This window comes from Sceloporus occidentalis, unplaced genomic scaffold, assembly GCF_023333645.1.
Source record: "Sceloporus occidentalis isolate IW3139 unplaced genomic scaffold, rSceOcc1.0.p SCAF_6, whole genome shotgun sequence".
Lineage (NCBI taxonomy): Eukaryota > Metazoa > Chordata > Lepidosauria > Squamata > Phrynosomatidae > Sceloporus > Sceloporus occidentalis.
In genome coordinates, this window is record NW_028316986.1 from 85,110,825 (window position 1) to 85,138,592 (window position 27,768).

Here is a 27,768-nt window from a genome sequence, read left to right on the forward strand (position 1 = left end):
TCTCAGATTGGTGGTTAAAATTTAAAACCTGTCATCAGTGAGGACAGATTGCTGGCAGCATGCATTCCTGGAGATGGAAAATGGCAGGAAAATATGCGCTGATTTACTGAGCTATATTTTTCAGCTACATATTTTATTTTCATAAAGGCACCTTGAAGTCTGAAATGTTCTCACAAAGAGAACGCGCTTTTAAATCTTGTTTACTTCTAAGATGAAGAATATCAAACAGACTTCGCTTAAAAATTAATTTTATTCAGAGTGAAAGTCGTACCATGTAACCAGATTTAGAAAAGGGAAGTGTGATAGTTTAATACCAGAAAATTCAAAAGAACTACATACTTTTTTGTTTTGAGATGTTACTGCAACATATTCATTTTATTTATCAGTGTCTCAGAAGAAGACTATTACAATGTAATATTTTATGTAGCTTTTACTTGACAGCAGAGTAGAGGACAGAATTTGCATACAAACACAAGCAGAAAAAACAATTCATATATATAACCTTTCAGTCATAACATAAAAGCCATTATTTCCATTACTGGGATCTTTTCTGCTAAAGCATTTTTATAAAGAGGGGGGCTAGTTTTCTTTTCCCTTACTTTGATGTGATCTGGTAAAAGAAAATACTGTGCCAAACCAGAACATTGAGCTGTTTCCAAAACTAAATCCTAAAAAAAGAAAAAGAAAAAAGGTTGAGGTAGAAAGGTGATCATGGCTTTCCTTTTCTGCAAAACATTTTTCTTCCTTCTCAAAATATCTATACCAAAATATATTTCTGTCTAGATGAAAAATCCACCTGCTTTTCTGTTACCTGCTTTTGGCAGCCCCCCGCCCCCCCCCCCACTCAAAAAATAATACTTTTTATTTAGATAGCACTTAAAGTCATCAGAGTATTTAACATATATTACCTAATTTGAAACTCATAGTTACCTCCAGGCATAACTATTATTATTGCTAGCTCTGCTTTAGAGGCAAGACATGGGCAAAGTGAGTGGTCATCATGACAACGCCATTAGGAGAACTAAGTTTCACTGCCAAATCACAGCTCATACTACAACTTCATTAGGAATATGAGAGTTGTCTTAGGCCTTATGTGGAAAACCAGCAAAACATTAGGTCTGGCCACTTTGTTATTGGGCATAACTTCCTGAACAATCAGAGTGGATTTTCCCCCAATACCATTTGGATCCTTGAAAGATTTTATTTCACACATGTAACCTATTGAGCAAATTAGTGTTTTATAGTGACTGTAAATGCCCATGCAAATTCACAGTGAAGGAACAATGTCCAGTTATTAATCATCAGCTGTGTTTGAATTCTCCACAGGTTTCCTTAACTTTAAACATATACATTATAAGAACCATTTCAAAAGTTGTATGAGATGGTACTGGTGAAAGCTATTCTGCCAAACCTTCTGACATTAAGGCAGAACAGCTTACCACTAAAGTGGCCACAGCTCCTTTGTGTGTTACTATTCCAAAAGGAGAATACTGTACAACAATTTCAAGTTTGGATCTTCTTCTTTCCACTGGGTGATTTACACAAAAGACTTGACAAAATTTGGCAAGATTAGACCATGTAGACAATTTTCCCTTGTAGAAATCTGAAATGGAATATAATCAGAATGACTGTATAGAGTTAAAATGCACCTTAGCTCACAACTGAAAGTCAAATAATGTCTGAAGGAAAGGATCAGTCAACATTCAGTTGGGAGACAGAAACCATTAAAATGCTATTTTAGTGCCAACAATTACTACAGCTGAGGTTAGCCGGAACAATCAGACTCTCGTGTGTTATACTGATAGCCAGAAATGTTATTTGTCAAATACAGTACTAACTGGGAGCGTTATGATAAATTTTCCACATTTTTAAACTGTTAGGCTTAGTATAAATAACCTGTGCAGAGCTGTATGTGTGTCAAAAGAGGAGTTACTTGAAACAGGAAATGCAAAAGCTGAAAGGAATGTATAAATTTAACACTTTGCTCTAAACTGTATGCAATTCACTTTAGCAATATCAAAAAAGAATGGATATAAACCCGTGCTCCCTTTTCTGATACTGCATATTATATAAATCAATGACATATGTATACCTATTTCCAAATACTCCACAGTTTGTTAATTTACAGTTGCATAGAGAGGGAAGGAGGAGGGAAAAATACACACATTATAAAACCACAACATCCTTATCTTTGGATAGTTCAAGTGTTTTCTTAATTGAAATAAGAACACACAGAGCTGAACAGTATGTTACAAGGTCCCATGCAGCTGTACGATTACTGGAACTTGAAACTTGTAGGAAAGGGCTGTACTTGATGCCAGGAAGAATAGGTGGTCTTCAGAATGAAAACGTCACATTGCCTGAAGTCAAGAAGAAAGGGGAAAATGATTAAAGTATAATCCCCTACATATTATCTTCAGCAAAAATTACTTTAAAAAATAATTACATAACTCACTGTGAAGCCTCTCCCCAGTAATTTAATGTTTCTACATTTTAAAAACATGAAAAATAACCTCAAAGGAAATAACCTTAAAATGAGAAAATCCTCATAAACCCTCTTTCAAAAGTAACAAGAAAAGTAATTAGCAACTACTGCTCATTACATGATTTTACATTACATTATTCGATTATATGATTTTACATTACATTATTTACATTATTTTACAAAAGAAATGTCATTGTGCACCTATTACCCCCCCCCCCCAAAAGTATTATGTTAAAGACAATGTTGCTACTTGTAACTATTTTTATATCCAAACTCTGGTCTGTAGAAATAAGCCTCAGTACAGCTATTTTGAGTCAAAGCGTAGAATTATTTGAAAATAATAGGAAGAATGCCAAACAGTCTGTGGGAATGTCTTGCAGAAGATTACATGCAACCAGGAAGCAATGTTGATCAATGCTTTGGTTTCATTACCTCTATGCACAGTACACTTTTAGCAATATCGAAAAAGAATTAAGCTATTTTGGTTTTGTAAGTGTATTATTGCCCAAGCCTTCCAGAGGAAAGACCAAGCTTGGCAAAGTAAGCCACGTTTTACTGTATGCACAAATGGTTTTGCATTTTGCACTACACCAATGCCTGTAAGCTTCTTTAAAATGTCCTGTGGGCTCACCATACTGCACAACCATAAGAATTTTTATCTGTCTGTTCACAGATTATGGGCTGCTAACACTGCCAAGGGGACCTTACAAAAACAGTTCCATGTGGCTAATGATTGTTGCCCAGGCTCTAATAGCTGGAAACACAGACTGTCATATTCTCACTAGACTCTGCTGGCAGGGATATAGAAACTCAACATGAACCATAGGTGATGAAAGAGTTGTAAACCATGCAACTGGGACTGCCTGTCACAAGGGAGCTGCTTTGGGTGACATTCCTTCAGTAAACATGCACAGGTTCTAAAAAAAATCTGCTTTCTGAGGCATGCAAATGAATGAGAAGAAGAAAAAAAGGAATTATATGGAAGTTCAAAGCTTGTAGAAAAAATTGCCATGAGAATACTTGCGCCTATATTCAAGTCAATAGAACAGATCCCCCACGAAAAAGAAGGGGGCGACTGTACATTGTTTTTGAGATGTTTAAATTTTCTTCAATATCCTACCTACCCAGGTTTTGAGACAAAATCAGAAAAATATAACTATTTTTATCTTTATCGTTATTCCATTGTTTGTGCCTATGCATATGAATGTAACATTTTAACTTTTACATAAAAGAATTCTTTATTTATATTGTATTTTAAAGATGTTGTGTGCCACCTTGGGTACCGCATTGGGAAAAAGGCAGAATATAAATAAAATAATTAAACAAAAAAACCCAAACAATTATTTACTGGAATGGGTGGAAGAGTGATACTTCTTTGTTTACATTATTGCTAACATGGAATTGGCTCTCCTTTGCAAATGAAATAAATTGTGAAAGCTGCTTTTATGCAGCTAAGAGATTCAGGTGAATGACACAACCACAGAGGCAGGGTTGGTCATGTGGGTCATTCACTCAGTACCATCCTGGCACTATACTAACAACTATTTTGCTGATCTCTGTATAGGGCCATCATTGTAATTCCATAGACAGTTGCACTTGGACATCTCTGCTGAACTTGATTTATAGGGAAAATTCATCTTTAGTGTCTGCATCTGCTCTTGTTTAAAAAGAAACCAGAAAAACTTGAAAATGCACAGGTCATTGCAAAGCCCCAAGCATTTTTCTACTTGTGTGATACTGACACTGGGTCTAGCACTCTAAAAAATCTGGGTAAATATGATCCCTCATCTCAGGCTGGGAAGTGGGAGGAAAAAGTGGACAATGATTCCTTTTTCCTAGGAAGTTTTCCCACCATACTGGAGTGAAGGCACCATGATGGAAAACTGGAGAACCCTGGTAGCCCCATTCTTCCACCGTGACAAATGCTACAGCTGGAGAACTACTGTTAGGGCTTCCTGAAGCAATTATCCATCATCTCACTCTGAGGAGCACTCAGCCTGGTACCAGACTGTTGGCTCCTTTCAAGTCTCTGTTTCCCTAGTGTCTAGATCTGAGGGAGAACTCAGCACAAAGCATCAGGCGAGATCTCTGCAGCAGCCTCCTGCACAGCATCTCATTCTTAGGTTCCCACATTATGCAGGGTGGGACAATAGTAGGGTGGCGGTAGCAGTGGTGGGGGAACAGTGATGATGCATGTCCTCCCACTTCAGGCAGCAGGACGTCTTTAACTTCAACTGGGACACACAACTGAAAAAGTACTAAAGCATTTCATACCTGTGATCTGCCAGCAAGATTTGCTGTAAATAAGGGAGAAGAGAATTAATCACAATAAAAGGCAAAGAAACAAGGATTAAGATACAATTGTGCTGCATACAAAAAGCAATGCATATTTCAAATGAATAACACTTGAAAATAGCTGACTAGCAGTTTTACCCAGCAGAATTTGTATATTCCTCCCCAATAAATCCTAAGCATGGTAACAACCATTTTATCCTAACAACTTTTTATGTTAAATCTCCTGGCACATAACTTTCTAGTTTTGTAGCCATGTTAAATTAATTGTGTTCTGACAATTAAATTCAAATTATTCTAGAATATACTTGTGTTCCATATCCTTACATTAGTGCTGCAGTTATAAACTTTAAAATCTTTAATGGGATAGGAAACATATAGACTCTTGAATTAAAAAGTAATGTGAACTGTGCATAGATCAATCTAAACAAAGAGCTCCATAGAGCAAGGCAAAGGACTGGGGCAAGTAAAAATGAAAGCAACAAACACTTGAACTTTTAATTTTCCATTATTCCCACTATCTAGTTACAGTACATCCTGCCTTGCACAGCTCAGAAGATACATTTTTGGACTATAACCCCCAGAATTCCTCATCCAGAATGACTGCTTACTGAAGTCCAAAAAAAGTAATTCATGCAAGCTCTAATGTGTCATTTTTCAGCCAGTTTGAATAAAAATAACAAGAACTATAACAAAAAAGATTTTAAAAACCTCAGACTTGAACAGAACTATAATACAAGAGCCATGAAACACTAGTAATGCTGTCCCCATTGTTTATGGGTGGAGAAGATCAGGGTCAACTGGGAGTGGTCCTCCACTGGCCTCTACTTGCAGAGAAGATTCACTAAGGGTGAGCTGCCATGGTGGAGTCCCATGTGGGCATGTAGACTAAAAAGCTAACCACAATTATTGTTTCTTCTACCAGTTAGACCAGTGGTCCCCAAACTGTGCCCTTTGATTGATTTTGGGCTTCATCTCCTAGAAGCTTTAGCCATGATGGCCAACGGTCTGAGATTCTGAAAGCTGAAATCCACAATCCCTTAAAGAGCACAGTTTGGGGACCACTGAGTTAGACACTCTTCAAAGAGTAACTTTCATAGGTGAATCAAAGCAGGTATAAATACACTAGATCTAAAGCTACTGCATTTTCTACAGAGCTTGTGGTGGGAAATTTGCACTCTTTGTATGTATGTTCTTCGTGATTTGAATTGGAATAAAAAAAAGCCTGCTCTAGTGGCCCTCTTCCCACTTGGTCACTGCAGTCTGGCAGTGAATCCACCACATTGTACAACCCTCCCTCCTCTAAGCAAAAAAACCCATTTGGTTAATGACATACAGATTTCAGAATATCCCACTTTACAGCCTTCTCTCCCCAACCACAGGCTTGCCATCCATGGATTTAAGCATCCGCAGATGGCAGGCCCCATTGCCACTAATGGCTGCATGTGCATTCACACATGCACGCTCCCATTAAAAACGACTTGAGGTCCTGCCATTTCTTTCATCCATGGGTGGGGGGGGGGGGTCTTATATCAAGGCAGACCTTTAGTCCATGTAACCCAATTCTGCCTACTATGCATGGTGTAGCTCTCAAATTTCTCACATATGGATTCATTTTAAAAAACACAACCTGGAGATGCTGTGATTGAATGTTGGATTCTCTGTAAGTACAAGGCAAAGCATGGCCTATACCACTCAGCTAAAAGTCCCTTCTTAGGAGTGGAAGGATTCAAGAGACTCATCAGAGAAGGAAAGATTTCTTTCTTAGGAAATGAAAGAAAGAAATCCCATAAATAAACATTAAAGATTATCCAAAGAGAAAGCTGTTCAATTATCCCATTTTGTTGTATTTCCAGAGAAGCAGATACTCTCCTTTTATCCTTTCATGTAAGGCATCAAGAGCAGGTTATGCACTTTGTTTCTTTGCCCACAAATGGGAATTTGATGCTCAGGGAAGTTGCATCAAGGCAGAGCTTACCCCACCTGAGGGACATCCTGGAAAAGGGAGTACATTCCATTTTACTTCTATGTTAAAGCAACTGGCTTGATTCTGCAAGGTGGTTAGGAATCAATTTGATTATGAATGGAGTAGAGAAAAGAAGAGTTTCCTTGAATATACGCAGGATTCATCTCAGTGATTATTCAGGGTGCCTTGTGATTTTACATCATGCACCTATGGTACATAATGGCCAGAATCCTATTGGATGCTGTTATTGGATTTTTGTGGTCTTTTAAGGACATTGTAGAAGAAGGCATTAATAATAATAATAATAATAATAATAATAATAATAATAATAATAATTTATTTATAGCCCGTCCAATCACGAAGAATCCGGGCGGGTTACAACAATAAAATACATCAATTACAATAGAGTTAAAAATCAAACCCTAGACCTACCGCCCCCCCATACCCAGTACTAAAACAGAATTAAACAATAATAGTATAAAAACATTAAAAGCATTAAAAGCATTTTTAAAAAGGCAGAAACATAGGTGGGGAAGAATAGACAAATGAGGGGACAATATCTCTATATCTGGGGAGGGTAACTAAGTTGGAAAGGCCTGCCGGAAGAGATCCATCTTGAGTGCTTTCTTAAAAGCTGTCAGAGTGGAAATATGATGGATCTCCTTTGGCAGGTCGTTCCATAGTTTAGGAGCAGTAGTAGAGAAGGCCCTCTGGGAAACTGATGTTAACCTAGATTTTTTTGGCTGTAGTAGATTTCTTCCAGAGGACCTTAGTGTGCGGGGCAGACAATAGGGAAGAAGGCGTTCCCTCGAGTACTCTGGGCCCAAGCCATGTAGAGCTTTAAAGGTGATCACCAACACCTTGTACTTTGCCCAGAAACTAATAGGCAGCCAGTGCAGGGACTTCAAGACCGGTGTTATGTGGTCATTCCTAGAAGTTCCCGTGATTAATCTGGCTGCCATATTTTGTACCAACTGAAGTTTCCGAACTTGGCACAAGGGTAGCCCCAAGTAGAGTGCATTACAGAAGTCCAATCGAGAGGTTACCAGTGCATGTACTACTGTATCCAGGTCCCTCGGCTCCAGGAAGGGGCGCAGTTGGCATATCAGACGAAGCTGATAGCAGGCGCTCTTGATTGTCACATCCACCTGAGCTGTCAGTTGGAGTGACGAGTCAAGGAGTACCCCCAAGCTGCGAACAGAATCCTTCAGGGGAAGTGTGACCCCATCTAGAACTGGCTGACACAACTCCATTCCTGGATTCGGGGTTCCTATAGCGAGTACCTCCGTCTTACCTGGATTCAGCTTGAGTTGGTTTTCCCTCATCCAGTCCATTACTGCCCCAAGACAGGCATTCAGAGGAGAGATGCCATCCTTAGTCACTGCTTCAGTCCGAGACATAGAGAAATATATTTGGGTGTCATCAGCGTACTGATAACATCCCGCCCCATGTCTCCGGATGATCTCACCCAGCGGCTTCATGTAAATATTAAACAGCATTGGGGACAGAATCGCACCTTGAGGGACGCCTGATTTGAGCTCCCTCTTGGCCGAACAACTGTCCCCAAGCAACACCATCTGGAACCTCCCTGAGAGGTAGGACCGGAACCACTTCAATGCAGTGCCTCCAATACCCAACTCTCTCAGGCGTTCCAGAAGGATACCATTACTTCCTACTGTAACCTGGCGCCTTTGGACCACCAAGAAGCAGATGCCGTTACAAGTCCACTTCCTGGAGTTCGGAGGGGAAGGTAGGGGGTGGAACGGCTGCTTTCTTCTCCTGGTTGCAGGACCACAGGAGGATGTTACTCAGATACATCCCACACTCTGTGAACTGGGGGGGGGGGAATTGGCTCTGGCATTTCTGGTAGGGAAGACATGGAACTGCATGGACAGAGCATTATGTTCCACCTAGGTGATGCAGAATGTGAGTAAGTGTACCATATTAACATATTCAAATTTTCTTTAGCGGCAACTAAAATATTTTCCTTAGAATGTCTCATTTTCCCTATCATCATGGAGGTGAGGCTTTTTATTATTTCTGTGGCTGAGGAAGGTAGCAATAATCCTTCCTTTCATGTATTCTACAGTCAAAATAACATCCATCATATATAATTAACTGAAGAAAAATAAAAGACATAGCAGCATGCTACACTTTTTCCATAAAGTGATCATTCACCCTGATGCTACTGAGTACAGTGAATATAAAACAGGAGTGAGGAAGTGACACTTCCTGGATATCATGGTGCTGCAATTCCCACCATCCTTCACTATAGGCTACAGTGGCTAGGGCTGATGGGAAGTGTAGTCTGAACATTCTCAAGAGTTGAGAGGAAAGTGCTAGGGATTGGCTGAAACAGTGAGTGGCACCTTTACATTTGTCCCTCCTATTTCCTGTCTTTGTTGCTGAAATTGTCCATCCAGCAGAGTCTTGGAATCGCAAGCTTTCCAGGTTACAGAAGGCACCAATGTGTAGTTCTTGAGGGGCTATGATACTCAAAATCACAGCATGGTGTTTGCGGTAGTCAAGACCGCGCAGCTGCTTCATCTCTTTACTTTCTCTTTTTGTGTTCATGGTTTAGAAAATTTAGGGGGATATAGAGACAAATCCTGAGTATATGTGCAATTGTGTGTGTGTGTGTGTGTGTGTGTGTTTCTCTATTGGGAAAATTTGAGTTCCACATGTATGAATCATGTTTTGTGTTCTGGTCCTGATGTCATGTGTGGCTCTTATATATTCTATCACTAACAGATAACCCTTCTTTGTATGCTGTCCGTATTCAACATTTTAGACACAAACACATAGCTCTGATGTTCTCTGTTTGAAGCAAAGATTAGCTATAATGTTATGCATTTGCTGTCTTTAAATATATGCAGGGATGTTTTCTCATGCTCCAGAGGCTAGAACACAAACCAATGGATTCTAATAACAAGAAAAGAGATTTCAGATAAACATTAGGAATAACTTATTTACTGAAAGAGCTTTTTAACAGTGGAACAGACTGCCTCTCCACCTTTGAAGGTCCTTAAGCAGAGGAAGCTTTCAGAAGTGCTTTTGTTGTGTATTTCTGCATCTCAAGCATTGGATTAGATTGCCACTGTAGGCCCTTTCAGCTCTAAGATACTATGATTCTATTCTATGATTCCACAAAAGAGAGAAATTGTTCCAACATACCTCCTACCATAAGCAGTTTATCTAAAACCTGACCTGCAGCTTGGCTAAGTTCATTGGATTACTTTCTATGCATATCAGCTGTTTGTTTTAATATGTGGCAGAGTAATAGTTTGTAATTGTGTTATGATCTACTGGGGGGCCTAAGAGAATGCAAACAGATATTAAATAGTCCATTATATGCTCAGAATGGGTGGAAAATGTTACCTTGCCTAGGGTAAAAAACTCTGGAAAGAATTTAGTTTTCACAAGTAATAATTTCTACACAACAGTTTACATTCATGCATGAGAGGAAAATAAAAGACTTTCTGACTATAGAAAGAAGTCAAAGGCATGCCATCTGCTGAACATAATGGGCCTTTATTGTCGTCCCATGGACCAGTTAATGTCATTGCAACACAAAGCATTTCCAATTCATTATATTTTGGAGTGTAAGATTTGACTACATAGAGTCTTCCCTTAGGGACTCTGCTTCCATTAAGTTTTATGTTTCAGAAGCCACAGTTATCACAAGCTCACTCCCAGGAACTGCATGTCATTAATTCGAAAAAGAGAAATTATATATTAAAAATAGCTGTCTGTTTTCCCTGTAATGCTTATCACAAGAGAAGCCGTGTCCTTAACTCACCCTGCAAGAGCTACTTTTTGCATGGGGCACACAGTATGCTACTAAACCAATTAAGAGTAGAGTCACAGATTGTCATCTTCATAATGGATGCCAAAGTGGAGAGCTTGACAGTCTCTCCTCCTCGACACCACCTGCCCATATCAGTCCTTGGTGGGGCCTTCATCAACATCTCATATTGAGTCTGTTAGTCAAATCCCAGCCAGGCACCTCTCAGTGATATCCGCAGAAGTTAGAAAAGTTACTTTTTTGGCTGTAATGTCCTAACTAATGTTCCAGCCAACATTAATGCTATTTCCCCAAGCTTTAAGCTAGCTTTCACTTTTCTCAATGAACCACAGACACAAGTTGTACAGTTGGCCCCCTGTATCCACGGATTCAAGCATCCATGGTTTGAAAATATTCCAAAAATCTATAAATTCCAAAAAGCAAATCTTGATTTTGCCATTTTACATAAGGGCTACCATTGCACCATGTCACTGTATATAATGGGCCTTGAGCATCCATGGATTTTGGTATCCACAGGGGGGCCTAGAACCAAACCCCAGTGGACACCAAGGGCCCACTGTAATAGGTATCTAGTTCCAGCCTAGATCAGCAATTTCAGAAACACCTGCTTTATAAACATATTTCTGTTTTGCACCTGTTTATTTTTCTTAATATTTTACTGCTATGAAATTTTCAAAAGGAAAAGAAGAAGGGCAAATATATACAATATGAAGTAGGATGGATAGATGGGTGGACAGATTTGTTGATGCTGTTCTGTGTCTTCAAGTCATTTCTGACTTATGGCAATCCTAAGGTGAACTTATCACAGGGCTTTCTTGGCAACTTTCCAAGGGAGTTAGCCATTGCCATCCTCAGAGGCTGAGAGAGTGTGATTTGCCCAAGGTAGGTTCCCATGGCTGAGCTGGGATTTGAACCCTGGTCTCCAGAATCCAATGCTCAAACCACTATGCCATACTGGCTCCAGATAGATACTGCTTATATAACTGTTTAATGTTAATGGCTTCCACAAAGAATCCTGGGAATTATGATACAGTATAGGTGCTAAGAAATCTATGTTCATAATGGTGAGGCCCAAGGCTCAAAGTCCACAGAGTTCCCTGATGAAAGAGAATATCAACCATTTTAATGTAGATATGCTCCTTTACAACGCTGCTAAAATGTTATTTAGATTGCTGTATACTTTTACAAAGTAATGGATTCTTTATGTATGTAAAATATTCCAGAATCCACAACTGTACAGTTTAGGCAATACAAAGAAACTAATTTATCTAAACTGATTATGTTCACTAAAAAAATGGAAAAAGTCCAACATATAATGATAACCATGTTCTCAAAGATCCCTGAAGAACACTACATTAGTGACAACCAGAAGAAAGTCATAAAGGTCATGAGACTTGGTCCTCAGCACCTGAAGGAAGCCAGGAGATGGCCTGAGAGAGCTGCTTTCCCTGTGCAGGCCTAAATTGTCTGTGCCTCCAGGGAAGGCAGAAAGCCAGGCTGGAGAAATCGTGCCATCAACTCCCTTCAATCAACCTGATAAAAACTCGGTTTTTGATATGTGTTGGTAGCATTTGTGTTGTTGTTGTTGTTTTTCATTATTTCATCATTTAAAACTACAAATTGCCCTCAAAGACTCTGATGAAAAGTAATACAGAAACACAGCAATGCTGGCAAACAATATATTAAAAGGATTTTTGTTTTACAGAACAAAACAATGCCATAAACCATACTCTTGTACGGGTTTACACAGGAGGAAATTGTGGCAGTGGCTGCTCATTATATTGAATAACACTAACACAACAATAAAACGTGAACTAGACTTCGCAGTCGATCATGTGCATTGGAGCGTAAGAGGCCATACAGGGTCAGACAAAGAGCAAAATGCTTTGGCTGGTTTCAAGACAGGAACTGTTCTGAATAAAAGAATTCAGTGTGGGCATTCTTTCAATTGCAAAAGTTCAGTTTTGTTTTCAAGTATAGAAATAATGGCCAAGATTGACAAATCTCTCCCACATTTACAGTTTAGTTCAATATTGTTTATATGTGTGTTTGTGTATGGTAATAGGGTTTTGTGTGTGTTGAATTTAAAACAGCAATGATTGAAAGAATGCAATTACTAGGGAAGTCCACTGTGTATCTGGAGACAGTCCTAGCACTGTGTTTTTCAGGGTAGAGACAACAGAGGGGCGCCATCTTCTCCCAGCATGTGCTGGTGTCTTTTGGCTTTGGGGAAGGCAGCCAATTAGGTAGTTGGCTTGTTTGCAGGAGAGGTAGGTCATTTTCCTGGGCAAGAGTGAAGATGCAGGCCACCCTTAAGACTCCTTGAGGAGCATATGAGGTAATCCCTACAGCTCTTTCAGCAGTCTGGCTTTTGCTGATTTCCCAATTACTACCTTTAGTTAATGGTTATGTTATGTTGAAACTGATGTTGGAACTGATGTCAAAACATATTATGTGCCTTCTCACACAACCTTTTAGGTGATAGTTATACTGCATATATGTATTGTATTGTGCTACTAAACATGCTACATATCGCTAACATCACTATTATAACTTGAGCAGTGTGGCATAGGGCTGGATCCAGATTTAGGGTGCAGGGGAGATTTGGTTCTTTATTCGCCCATTTTATGTTGGTCTTTTTATGGGATCTTGGAGTGATGGCTGTTAAATTCAGGTCCAGTTTAGAGGCTGTGGGATAGGCTTCAATCACACTGTGGCTTTGTGCTGTGCCTGTATGGATTCCATGACTGTCATTCTAGGAGTTCTCCAGCAGTTGAGCCAGACGTGGATGGCAGGTGTATTATCAGATCATTGGATCCAAGCTTCATACATGGCAAATTCTATACAGCTAATGTTAATAAAACAGTGCCCTTTCCATTTCCAAAACAAATTTGTTGTGCCTTCATTCCTTTGATCATAACTGTCCCATGATGCACAACCTGCAAGAGCAGCCATGCTTTAATCCTATGTGTTTTTAACTTTTGTGTGTTTTAAATTTTAACCTTTTAGTGTTTTAATTAGGTTATTTTAATAATGTTTTTTAAAAATTAATGTTTTATATTGCGAGCTGCCTTAGGTCCCTTTTTGGGAAAAAGGCAGGATAGAAATGAAATGAAACGAATGCATAAATAATGTGAATCCTTCCCAAATAGTCACAAAAGAACAATCAAAGTGCTTTGTATGTATCTGTCCCACGTCATAGCAGGTAAAAACTATTAAACTTCTTTAATTATGAGTGATCAACATCTTTGCCTAATGATGTCAAATGACAGAGTTGTTTAGAAAGAGATCTTTAAATCTGAATCAGAAATGGGGTTTGGACAGTTATGTGAATCTAACACCCAGCCACAGAGATCAGTTCAATCTAATTGGATTTTAATTTCCTTTCCAATTATTCACGAGTACTTCTGATGTAGTTCTTCAAAGAAGGGGAAACTGGGCATGAGAAATAAAAGGAAAATCCCATAGAGTCCAGTGGAATTTGGACAACATAATATAATTTGATTTTATCTCAGCATTTTGCATGGGATTGTGAAATTTAACAACCTCAGCTTTTATAAGTAGCCAATGCACTTACTTTTATGATTGGTTCAGAAGAAGCAGAACAAAGTTATTACTAAACCACAAACAAGTGAAAATTTAACTTCCAGTCTTAATTGGCTATGTACATAGCCAAGATGGAAAATGATCATAAAAGCTATCCACAATGATATCTCTCCAGTAAAAGGAGAGCTGCACCTTATTCTGTTAATACCTAGAATAAAGACTTCTGTAGTGTGCTTTCAAAATGAAATATGAACAAACAACACAGTGCGCCTACGTCATATGCAGCTTTCAGCTTATGCTAGAAAAGGCAATGGCGTGTGCACTGCGCCACAAGCCCCATTGTTTTCAATAGGGCTTGAGCATTCGTGGAATTTCCCTTACGCGGGGGGGTGTACGCAACGGATACCCCGCAAAAGGGAAGGGTGCGCTGTATGTCAATCCAATGCTGTTTCTTGACAGAAAATACATTTTTATGCAAAAGAACCACATGTGAATTTTGACAAGAGTAAATTTCAAGCCACAATGATTCCCATCAGTCAAAGATTTTCCTTATCAGTTACCTAATAATGAGAAACACATTTATATGCATTTTTCAAATAATTTTGATTATACTTCCCATCCCTACTGACAATGTTGTTTGGTTCTTATGCCTTAACTGGTGTGGCCACTTCACACATTTAAAAAGCATCTTCTTAGGACAGATCCAAGTAGACACCATACATTTACCAAGCAACACATAGAATGTTAAGATGGTCTGGGCATACAATGCCCCTTAAGATATCAGACAGCAGTCCCAGAACCCTCATCTATTAGGGAAGTATCTTCCTTATCTAAAGCATAAGTACAGAGCCTCTGTTACATCTGGAGAGTCCATCTTCTGATGCAGACATTTGTTTATCACCTTTAGGTCACTTATGTTTACATCCACTTGTTTTGATGGAAACAGTATTATGTCACCCACAGAATATCTGAGAAAGTGCCCAAAGAATTGTTTTTCTTTCATAGATTAACCCAGCCACTAAATATCAGTCACTTTACCATACATTTTTGCTGGGTTAGCCTAAATGGCCATGGAAGTAAAGATCTTTCCAGAAGCAAATGGGTTTGAAGCTTAATACACTGTACCATGTAACTATTTCTGTATGAAATAGCTATTCGTTCAGTTCTAGGCTCACTTCAGCTCCTGTTATGTAGTCAGCAGCTCCACAGAGCATTACAATGACTTTGCATCTCAGTAAGTGATTGCATTAGAGTTCAGTCTCACTTTTCTTGACTCAATGTACTTAATACTTACTGCGGCAAGCTGGAAATGTGCTGTTAATTTGTTCCATGACATCTGTTAGATCTGTGCTAGTATCATGAGGTGGGACTAACAAGTCATCTACACCTGATGAAAACAAAATGTGCAATCAGTTTAGCTATAAAAGCAACATTAAAGAACCTGAAAGCTATTTTCCTCCTGACTCCTAATAATCTTAATATTTTTAGAGTTAAAAAAGAAAAGAAGACCTACTGTTTGAAATCATTTGATATGCATGAATTCCTTATTGAAAATGGTCAGGGAAGAGCAGAATACAAGTTAAATTATCAACACATAGCTGATCTCATTTCTGCATTATCACTCTTAACCAGCACAACTGATAATACTCAGAGAATTTCTTAGAACCCCCTAGATTGTACAAATTTACTGGCAAGTTATTCTTTTATCAAACAATAAAACGGTGTTGGGAGACAGATTATTAGACTTGTTAGAAAGCCCCCAGTGCTTTCTAACAAATGTGTATTACAGTTGAGCATCCTTTACCTGAAATATTTAGGACCAGAAGTATTTTAGATTTAGGATTTGTTTGCATTTTGAATATTTGCATGTACATAATGAGATATCTTAGAGATGAGATCCATGTCTAAACACAAAATTCAGTAATAATAATAATAAATACATTCTTCATTTATATTTCCCACCTCTCCCTGTGGATCAAGGTGGAATCAAAGCATAAGATAAAAACATACATAGTACAATATATCTAATAAAATCACAGTATTATCACAATTACTAAAAAGACTAGCTTGTCGTCTAGTTCCATCTTATCACAGTCTGGGTGGAGTTCTTTCAGGGTCAGTTATAGTAGATCGGGTGGGTAGGCCTGCCAGATGAGATGTTTCATATACATCTTATACATATAGACTGAAGGTAATGTTGTACACAACGTTTTAATAATATTGTCCATGAAATAAAGTTTGTGTTGAGCATCTGAACTATCAGAAAGCAAAAGTTTTGCTATCTCAGCCACCCATGTGAACAATTTTGGATTTTTGAGGTTTTTTTTTATTTTTGGATAAAGGACACTCAACCTGTACTAAGTTGAAGATGTCTCATCCATGGGGTTGCCATGGGTCAAGGTTGACTCAAGGGCAGTTATGAACAAACAACAAAGTAATTGGAAGGTACCAAAAATTGCTATCAGTGGTAGACCTCATACATTTTTTGCCTTCCCTCAAAACAGAGGTCAGATTCACCCCACAATTGAACTCTAACACTAGGTACCAAACAGGTGTGGAGAGAGTACAGATCATGTGGCCAAGGATTTAATTTACTGGACCTAGGACCTTGGGTGGATGAAAGAAAGAGTTTGCTTCTTGTTCTTTTCATCTGAGCACCCCCATCCACTTATGCCTTTGGGGCTAAAAGAGAGCAAGAGCAAACTCACTGGAAGCTCATTGCATTTTTCTTTGAGACAGAATCCACTATATAGGAGGAAGCATTTTAGGCTGTATTTGCACTGCAGTAATAAGGAAGTTTAACACTGCTTTAACAGTCATGGCTCAGTGCTATGGAATCCTGAGATTTGTAGTTTGCTGTTACACCAGAGCACTTTGACAGAAAAGACTTACCCTATATACTCGACTATAAGTCAACCTAATGTATAAGTTGAAGGCAGGTTTTGGGGCCAAAATTATGGATTTTTTTGGAGATTTTTATGGAGATTTTTTGCTTCAGCGTTTCAACTTTGGTTTCACCCTTGACTCCCAGACAGTGCTGACGGGAGAGAGACTCTATTTATTTGTTTATCAATAATCTATCACCTAGAACTCTTTCTGCTCAGCTCAAGAGAAAAAAAAAAACTCTCTTCCAACCACATGAAGAAACCTGAAAAAGCTGCTATCACATTACCATACTGACTCATAAATATGTCAACCTGAGATTTTGAGGTCAATTTTTCGGCATAAATTTTTAGACTTATCGACAAGTATATATGGTAATATAAAACTATAAAGACAACTTTTAAGGCATGGATTGCCTTAAAATTACTGCCAAATTTAGAAACGTGCAGCTGGGTTGGCAGAAGTGAATTTCCCTGCCCCTCCATTTCACTCCCACCCCCCAGCAGACCCATAAACTCTCTCTGGCAATGCCACAGAAGGAATCAGAGGCTGAGTGGGGATAGAACTATGGTGTTAACATGGAGAAACAGGAAATTTCTAAAATCAGACAGGCACCTTTCATGAACAGAGCAATTCAAGTGGTGGAAGACACATTCTGGATCCAATCCACTGGGCAGAGAATGGCAAGAATCGCCCCGCCCCATTCCTACATATAATTTGTAATGATTCCAGATATACCAGAATCAGAATAAATGAAAAACGAACAACCAAAAACCCAACTTCTATTTCAACATATTATACCAGTTCATCTAAAATATTAAGAACTTTTCTTCCCAAATTTAAAGTTTGTCAAATGTCAAAGTTATTAGCCTTGATCAAGACTACTTATGCTTAATTAATAATTCCCTTAAATACCAATTCAATCCCTGTCCTAGATAAGTAGTAAAGCTGCATAATGAGCTTTTGTAATCTTCTATTTAGTCAGATGCAGACACAAATATACATACTTATACACCAACTTTCCAGTTTTAGAATAAAGTGCTAAAGGGGGCTAAGGAGGTATCCTCTAATTGTTAATGCTTTGTTCTGGATGAATACATGCTCAAGTATGATATGGGATAGAGCAGTAAAAGAGAGAGCATGGAGTATATACACAATGCCTATTTCAATCCTCATATTGAAGTTAGATCACTCACATCTAGCTACACATTTTTCAATAGGTTATCATACCTTACAAAATGCATGCCTTTGTAAACAAAATCAAGATGAATACAAAACTTTATACTGACCAGATACCATACCTGTTTGATTAAACTGTGAACTGGAATCTTGCTCAAGTGAATAGCTGAGGGAAGAATGCTGAGGTGAAGCACAGGAAGAACCCCCATTAACTCTGGAATCTGTTTCAGGCTAAAATAATTAAATATATATAAAGATATATTTTAATAACACCAGAAGCCCACTGGAGGACATCAAAGAATGCTTTAAGGAAACAGAGAAAGCCCAGCAAAAACTGGTGGGCCTGGTATGCTTTAAGCAGTTGATATAGCCTATTAATAAATACACTAAAAATACCAGATCCTGTGTGACCTTGGAAGCTAAGGCCAGGTCTGGTTAGCACTTGGGAGACCACCAATCAGGTGCTGTAGGCTGTATTTCAGAGGAAGGAACTGGCAAAATCACCTTTGGTTATTCCTTTCCTATGAATTTCATAGGTATATTCACACACATTAATAATAATAATAAACTAGGAAGGTCTTCTACATCAAGGTTGGAAATGCACCTGACAGAAAGGGAAACAAATCCAATTAAAAAAGAGCAAGAGTCTGACAATGAAAAGTCATATCGGCTTCCACTCTGCCCATATGAAACTACTGTGTTGTGCAAAAGGTTTGTTCATCTGGTAACAAACCCATGTGTAGCATCTCAACAGCCATCAGCATAGCCTTGACTGTAGTCCAAACCTGTATTATTTTGCATGCTAGAGGTATTTCAGTGACAGGTGGAAAAAAACTGTAAAGTCCAAGGCACCACTTTAAGTCACAGAGGCACATTTCTATGTCCTGCAACAGTCATGTTGCCCTGTTGGTATCTGACTGATGGTATGAAAAGATGTTTTGAAAAGTTTTATCCTTGGTGCTTTATTAAAAACTTGATGCTTAAGAATCTCATGAGAAACTAAATGGTATCAACACCAGGACATTACATACACTATATTGCTGGTGCTATGTCTCTCTCCATACCTGTCATACCTCCCTACCAGACATTGTCTTTTTTCTTTTGCCCAATTTAGATAAAATTTATTTTTGAGTGATAATTCAAATAACATTTCTCTCATCAGTCTTCTAAGTATATACAGCACCAACATTTATATGGTTTAGCATTATCACTATAAGTTGTAGTAAAGCCCTGGGCTCATAATCCCCCCCCCCCCCCCCGCTCTCCCTTTGCATAACCATAAGGAGGATTTCAGATTCTCTTGCTTCTGTTTTTGACAAGCTACAAATTGCTGAAGTATAGGAAAGTGGATAAACTACCATGAGTCTTAGCTATAGCAACTCTTGTTCCTTGTTTGTGTACAAAGAAATTAATTTGATCTACACAACTTCTGCAGTTTCATGTGCATTTGTGCATGTGCCTTCAAGTACCTTGTTGACTTCTGGTGACTCCGTGAATTTCATAGGGTTTTCTTACGCAAGGAATACTCAGAGGTGGCCTTGTCAGTTCTTTCCTATGAAATATATTTCATATATGCTCACAGCACCTAGTATTCACTGGTGGTCTCCCATGGAAGTACTAACCAGAGCTGACACTGTTTGGCTTCCAAGATCAAACAGGATATGGTGCCTTTAGAGTATTTATGGAGCTATAGAGATTGCTTAAACAGATCTTTGAAATCTCTGGAAGGAAAGGAAGACAGCTGAAGAAGTGAGTGAAATTGTTTCATTATTTCTTCTTCCTTATAATTAACATGTCTTTGTCAAGCTGCCACACGCCAGCTTAGCTTCACCTCTAAGTTTGACATTGTAATCCATCTTTAGGACAAAAATGACAGCATCCGATGACAACCACCAATCCTTTGAGCTTGCTGAAATAAAAATAGCAAGTACACCTCCAATCTGAGACCTGAAATATTCAAGTCCCAGGGTACAAGAGTGCAAAATAGTCTTCCAACCAACACTCTGTGGTGTTCCATTGTGCTAAGCAGCATTTACCAGGCTCAATTTTGTTTTTCTTCTCACAGACTTCCAGACAACACACCCACCTTGACAGTTTATTAACCTAATCAACACTCTTCAGTCAATACATCACAATACTAAAGCAGACTTTTAAAAAAGAGTGAGAGACTGGTTTGCAAATGATACATCAGAAGAACAAACAAATAACAATACATGCCACAAGGTAACATAATAGCTGTCAACACAAAGCTCATTTTCAAATCAGCACAACAGTGTGTAATCATATTCTGTTATTTTAGAGAAACATTCTGAAGCTGTCAATGTTTTTTCAATTTAAAAAAATTATATGCATGAACAAAGCTCACACATTTTGCAAACTGTATGTGCTGTTGTAGATTAAGGGTTAGATTCAGAATTCACTTGTGCTACAAGAAGGGGAAGGTGGCATATATTGCTAACTCCCCACTTATTCCTCTTGCATTCTGTGAAAATCCAATCTGAACATTTGGGGAGCCTATGGAGGAGTGTTGGGCAATGAATGAGTCCTACTCTTGAGGAAGAGGCAGAATATAAATAAGATGATTTGTTGGTTGAATGACTAATTGATTGAACAAATGACTGGATAATTGAATCATGACTGAAGTGATTGTTTCTGGAGAGTGCATGGAAAATTGCTCCCTAATCCCACTTTCCATTCTCAATAGGCAAATTTTGGATCCATCCCTTAGAATGTTTAACAGGCATATACCAAATAAACTAAATTAATCATAACCTCTGTTGTGAGATAATAGAATGTATGCATTTTGACAAAATATCACTACGATTACTACACTATACTTTTATAGTGCTACTATTCCACTTGTATTGCTCTGGCTGCCTCCTATTGCATTCTGGGATTCATAGTTGAGATATAATTGCTCTCCGGCTAAGAATTCTGAATGCCCCTCCCTACACTGCAAATCCTAGAATGCAACAGGAGACAGCCAGAACAGTAAAAGTGGAATCGTAGCACTATAAGAGTGTAGTACGGTAATCTCCAATGTGACTTTGCTTCTAGCATATTTAAAATAAAGACTTCAAAAGAGAGACAATATGAAGCTAAGAAGAGACATCAAGCAGTGCACAGTGTAGCACATCTGCAATTTAAATGAAATTATAAAGGAACTAATTGATTCCAGAAGGAAGGACGACATAATGTGCCCACAAATAAAGTTCATCAGCAGGAGAAAGTGACTGTAAGTGCCGTACCTGTTCAAGCAGCTGTCGTAGCCGGTGAAGCTGAGATTCCAACTGCTTGTTATGGTCTTCCAAAATCTGCATTCTAGCCTCAAGACGACCTTTATGCTGCCGTAGAAGTTTGGCCTCTGCAATGAGTTCAGCATCTTCAGATGTGTGCTGTGGTGATATAGCTGAGTCTGAGGGTGAGCTCAGGACATTCATACCCTTTCGAAGATGCTGTTCCTTTAGTTGCTCATATTCCACCTGTAGCATCCTAAAAAGCCAGTTTGAAATTTGTGGCATAATTAATGTGTCTCTCACTCAAGGTGATGGAACCTAATCACAACTACCAAGTTCTGATATGCATACTTATTTTTTACTTAAATACAGCAGAATAGAAGGAGAAGTGCAGGGAAAGCTAGATATACACTGAATAATTTCTTGGGCGGACACTTAACAGCTGTTTTAAGCCAGATCAGAAGTATTTTCTCAACCCAAAGACCACCTTACCTCATGGTCAGGGCTAAATACAGATATGAGTGGTATCAAGGCCATGTATACATCCAATGCACACAATTCTTTACATCCAGACATTCCCCATTAATATATATCTGTCACTCCACTCTCTCCATTACTCTCTTAGATCATTTCACCTACCACCACCACTCTTTCTCTTCTCAGTCATCCTGTTATCTAATTCTTTCTATCTCTGTCTCCTTGCCCATTCCTATGCTCTTTCCACCTCTACATCCACCTGCTCTCTCTCCATTCCCATATGAAACAACTGTGAACTGGCAGAATTTGAGCTGCTGGTGCAAGAAGAGATCAAGCCTTTCCAATATCATTGGCTTTCCTTGCTGAAATTAAGAAATCTAATCCCCACGCCACTTCTCAGTGGTTTCTGTAAATTAGGTGAGCAAGGCATGGGGAGAGATGGGTGAGAGGATTGTACTCTTACCTTTTTACTACCTTCCTACTTTTCTGTTCAGCTAAAATGCAAAAACAGAACTGTGGGGTAGGGTCAAGAAAGGCTGAAGAATTCAACTGGGAGGTCTGTTGTGCCATATTTGGCCAACAGACTAGAGGTTCTCCACACATGGTATGTTTATTAAACCACATTCATTACACCTAGAAAAGGTTTGTCATATACATATCTATTTTACATTGGATAACTCTTCTCTCAAAGGGATGATTTTGGCATGTTCAAACATTCAAATCACCAACTGATGCTACAACCTAAACATGAAGATTTTATTTTTAAAAATTAATTCTGAATCATAAAATCTTAAAAGAGTTGGAGGGACCCCAAGTGGCATCCAATCCAACCACCACCATGTAGGAATACACAATTACAGTACTCCTGAAAGATTCCCATCCTGCCCTTGTTTAAAGACCTCCAAGGAAAGAGAGGCCATCCCCACCTCAAGGCAGTCCATTCCACTGTAGAACATCTTCTTAATTCTGTCAGAACCTAGTGCCTCTTCAGGAACAAATGAATGTGCCTTATAACAAGCAAGGTCTAACTGAGTCTAGCAATTTGGCATGAAAAACAGGCTCTGCCACTGAGCTACAGGCTCTTTTCAGAGGAGAAACGGTACAACACAGCCTTCTGTTTCTGTGGATGACATTTCTATTCAACTTGTTCAGGAAGTCCATAGTCTTGGTTTTATTTTTTATTCTTCTCTGTCACGTATCCCCCAGATCCAGACCACAGTTAAGGCATGTAGATTCTTTTTATACAATATTGCCAAAATCCAACCATTTCTACTGCCAAGATTCTGGTCCATGCCCTAGCGGTCTCACAACTTGATTTCTGTAACCTCCTTATGGCAGGGCTTCCTCTTTTTCACCTCCATCCTTTAATTTCTGTCCAGCATTCAGCTGCACGCATTATTACATCCGCCCACCGCTCTGACCATATCTCTCCTTTGTCATCCCTTCGCTAGCTCCCCCTCCCTTTCCGTATTCAGTATATAAGCTCCTGATGTTGACTTTTAAAGCCCTGCATGGGCTGGCCCCTCCTTATTTATCAGAACTTCTTTCTCCTCACCTTCCCACCCGTGTCCTCTGTTCTGGCAGTCAAAGTCTGCTTTCTCTACCTAGGATTTTCACTGTCCCATCTCGGCTTCATTCCTTCTCACTTGCTGCCTCACTCCTGGAATCTCCTTCCCCCACAAGCAAGGGTTATCACTTCTTTAACCAGTTTCAAAACTGAGTTGAAGACCATCTTGTTCAGGGAAGCATTCCCAGACATGCTGTGACTATTATTTGTTATTTGACATTTTTAATTTACTGCCTGTCTTATTTTATTGAACCCCTTCCTGTATTGTTATGTATTATTTATATGTATTATACTATTATTTCTTAGAATGTACACCATGGGCAGGTTTACTTTTATGTATTTCATTGTTTGTATGTACAGTGCTGTGTAAATCTAGTAATCTAGTAAATAATAATAATAATAATAATAATAATAATAATTAATTTCTTGCCTAAGTAGGAAGAGAAATATTGAAGTAATCATTTTCTTTATGGTAAGCTAGGGACTGGGTTTGATGTAACATGTCTAAATATCAGGATTGGATTGAGCAGATTTAAGTGATTTGTTGGAGAGCTCCATTATAGAAAGAACAATGAGTGAGAGAAGAGAGGAAGACAGGTAGGGCAATGTTGTGGTTAATCAAGGAAAGAGACAACTCCTTCCACCTGAATTTTGGAGGAGTAGTTGGTTTTTCTGTTCCTCCTGCTTCACTGTGTTCTGATTTTCCCCTGTTCTCAAATAAGTCTGTGACTTTAGTGGCTTTTTCCCAACCAAATTTCATACATAAGTGCATATATTAGAAAACATTAAAGAAGTTCCAGAGCCTTTAGAAGCACTCCAGTCCTGTACATATTTATTCAAAAATGAATAGAAATGTTTATTGATTAGCCCTTAGGTCTTTAGAAGGAAAAACGACAATACCTTTGTTCTTCCTCAAGATCTGCAATGATGCGTTCCAGTTCTCCTCGTTCCTCTTTCTCTACTGACTTCAAGATCTGTGCTGGGCTCTGCGGTTGACTCACAGGTGACTCCCCTCCCAGAGTCTGACAGTACTGCTGGATAAGGGCATGCTCATCCTCCCTAGAGACAAAGAGAGCTAGCATAAATAACCTTTAGAGGAGTGAACTATAATTACATGGTTATAAATTGTTTCCAGAATGTATTTAAAGTGAAGCCACGGTGAGTTTACACATCTTGTGGGATCGCTGTAAGATTGCTTGAAGAAACAAAATTGCACTGAGGGATACATGTAAAGAAAGACAAACTGAAATTTTATAGACAATCACATAAATTGCTTCTTGGCATGGTGGTAAGATTGGTCCTTTTACTTTCATAGACCATATTCTTTGGCCCAGTTTATAGAGATTGCCTTGAAGAATTAAGTGCACATTCATGCTGAACTGCATACAAATCAGAGCGCTCACAAAGTTTGGGGTGCTTGATGTTTACTTAGGAAGGATCAGAAACTGATCATAACCTGAACAAATTAACCCCTTTATTTGCAACTAAACAACAGCAACAGATGAATTTTTCAAAGACATTTGGAACCGTTCTCTCCACATTTTATTATTTGGCCATCTGTTTACCCAATTTAAAGTGTTGCTTTCTGCATAGCAGCTTTCTCATTATAACCAACTCAAGAACCATTGAAAAATTAAATAATAAATATGCAAACTGTGTAAAACTTGAGGGAGAACAGCTTTTTAGATTACACTCTAAAATTAAACAGGCAGATAAAGAAAGGATGCAAGGAAAGCTCTCCAAGTGCCAGGCAACTATAGATATGAAAGAATCTTACACTGGGTATGCCAATAATAGTTAGAAAGGACTTAGTTATCAAGAGTACTCTGCCCTCCAGCCACACAGCAAGACAATCTACACACCAGCCACACAGATCAAACCATTCAGTCCAGATCACAGCTTGCAATACACAAAACTTCCTACAGAAAAGACAGCTTACAGTTCTAGTATGAGAGAGATCAGGACAAGAGGAAAACACTATTTACTCAATAGCTGAGGAAGGAACATTTACTTTAAAATAATGATTTTGCATAAATAAATTCTAGCACACATGGGAGAAAGGTCTGCTCAAAAAGGCATGGGGTTGAGAACTCATTTAACTCAAAAGAAGCCCTTCCTTGTTTTGACAAGCCACCAGTGTCTATCGCAGTGCTAGCAAAGCATGCCCCAGTCTATTTCTGCAGTCATTGACTTCCCCAGCTTCCTGGACACAGGCAAGGAGAGGCAATTTACTTTCCAAATAGGTTCCTGGAGCCCACTGCAATGTTTAACATCTTAAAAAATGAGGACATACAACCACTTCTGCTGGGGAGTTGGTCACTTTTGGCAAACCATGGGGCTTGTGCAGGATCCCAGGACTAAAAACAAAACAAACAAACAAACAAACAAACAAACAAACAAACAAACCTAAACCCCCTGCCTGCCCAGACAACAGTTTTGTGATCTGTGGTTAAAAAACCCACCCACCCCCATATGCCCTGATGGGATACAAATTATAACAATCATGCAAGACAAAAAAAAGTAGACAATGTATATTTGGTGTGGCACCTTTGGTATTATAAGTACATTTGGAGTGTTTGCTATCCCATATACGCTGACTATGTGTAGAAGCAAGTGATAGTATTATTGCATATAATATTTCTCTACAGCAAATTAAATACTTATTTGAAGTGCTTTTGTCTGATTGATTTGATTTTTTTTTTTTTCATGATCAGAACATGAGAACTTTCCTGCAACTCAAAATATTTTGGGCAGAAAAGCCCCTTTTCAGTTTAAAATTATTTTTCTAGTGTAGCTACAATAAAAATAATTAAACATAACTACTGTATATTTAAAAAGTCCCTATTAAAATTTATTAATATACAATGCTAGGCCAATGTATGGAGATTATCACACTGCGTTCTGAGACCGTTCTCATCACGTGATGAGAACGGAACGCATTTGAGTATACCGCACGTATGTGTTCCAATCGGGTTCTCAGAACGCTTAAATGTGTTCCAAATGTGTTCCAGGAGGGTACAGATATGAATGTGTTCCCAGAGAGCTGAAACGTGATGAGAACGTTTCAACAGAGGTGTGTGCGATATTCTTATCTGTTCTCAAATCCGTTCTCTCATTCCTCCGTCTCCTGATTGGCTGAAAGAATGACAGGCAGGGAGGGAGGCAGGCAGGCGAGCGACTGCAGTGAGGGAAGGGGTGTGTGTGTGAGGGGGGAAAGAAGGAGGGAGGGAAGGGAGGAAAGTTGGGACAAGTGAGAGAAGAGGAAAGAAGGGAAAGAGAGAGAAAGAGAGAGGGAAACAGGAGGCCAGGGCAGAGAGCAAGAGGGAGAGGGTCTGGCTGCTTCTGCGGGGGCCTCTAGTGTCATGTCCAGCGGGGCTCCTGTGCTGGCAGCCTGCAGGAGGCAAGGATGGCAGAGATGCCCAGGACCTTCTCCTCCTTCCCTCCAGGAAGGAACCCACAAAAGCTCCTCTGTTTGGAGCAACACACAAAAGCAAGCAAACAACTCCCAGAATTCCATAGCAAAGAGCCAGACAAGAATTAAAGCGGGGAGGGAAGCTCACAGGCCCCACCTAGAATATTGTGTCCAGTTCTGGGCACCACAATTCAAAAAGGAGCGTGTCCAAAGGAGGGCGACTAAAATGGTGAAAGGTCTGGAAACCATGCCCTACAAGGAACGACTTAAGGAGCTGGGGATGTTTAGCCTGGAGAAGAGAAGATTAAGAGGTGATATGATAGCCCTGTTTAAATATTTGAAGGGATGTCACATTGATGAGGGAGCAAGCTTGGTTTCTGCTGCTCCAGAGACTAGGACCCGGAGCAATGGATGCAAGCTCCAGGAAAAGAGATCCCACTTCAATATTAGGAGGAACTTCCTGAGAGTAAGGGCTGTTCGACAGTGGAACACACTCTTTCCTCAGAGTGTAGTGGAGTCTCCTTCCTTGGAGGTCTTTAAGCAGAGGCTGGATGGCCATCTGTTGGGGATGCTTTGATTGTGATTTCCTGCATGGCAGAATGGGGTTGGACTGGATGGCCCTTGTGGTCTCTTCCAACTCTATGATTCTATGATTCTATGAAGGCACACATTACATGCGCACACACACAGGAGGCAAAAGGCTGACAAGCAGCCAAAATGGGGAATTGGGATGACAGCAGAGGACTCTTCTTTTCTAACCGGTTTAAAGAGCTGCTATGGCTGCCGGGGCTCTGCCCTTGGCCCAGTCCCCTCCCTGGCAACTTGCTTTTCTTCGGCTTGAAGAGACCTGCATGGAGCTCCTCCTTCTTCCCAGCCTTGCAAAGGAGGTTTGGGATGTAACTTGCAAGGCTCATCTCTCC

The 27,768-nt window shown here is 39.3% G+C and overlaps 1 protein-coding gene across 2 annotated transcripts in view; it reads right to left on the bottom strand.

Moving 5' to 3' along the window:
* Positions 1 to 270: 270 nt before the first annotated feature.
* The window catches only part of UTRN (utrophin), a 446,595-nt gene continuing 419,097 nt past the window's right edge, over positions 271 to 27,768 (bottom strand). For both annotated transcript variants that reach the window (XM_089530248.1, XM_089530249.1), the window contains exons 71-76: positions 24,337 to 24,495; positions 21,405 to 21,648; positions 18,279 to 18,387; positions 15,389 to 15,481; positions 4,760 to 4,782; positions 271 to 2,360 (exon numbers count right to left, since the gene is read on the bottom strand). In XM_089530248.1, the coding sequence (XP_089386374.1) occupies positions 2,352 to 2,360; positions 4,760 to 4,782; positions 15,389 to 15,481; positions 18,279 to 18,387; positions 21,405 to 21,648; positions 24,337 to 24,495 (637 nt within the window). In that variant the 3' untranslated portion in view covers positions 271 to 2,351. The remainder of the gene's footprint in view (positions 2,361 to 4,759; positions 4,783 to 15,388; positions 15,482 to 18,278; positions 18,388 to 21,404; positions 21,649 to 24,336; positions 24,496 to 27,768) is intronic.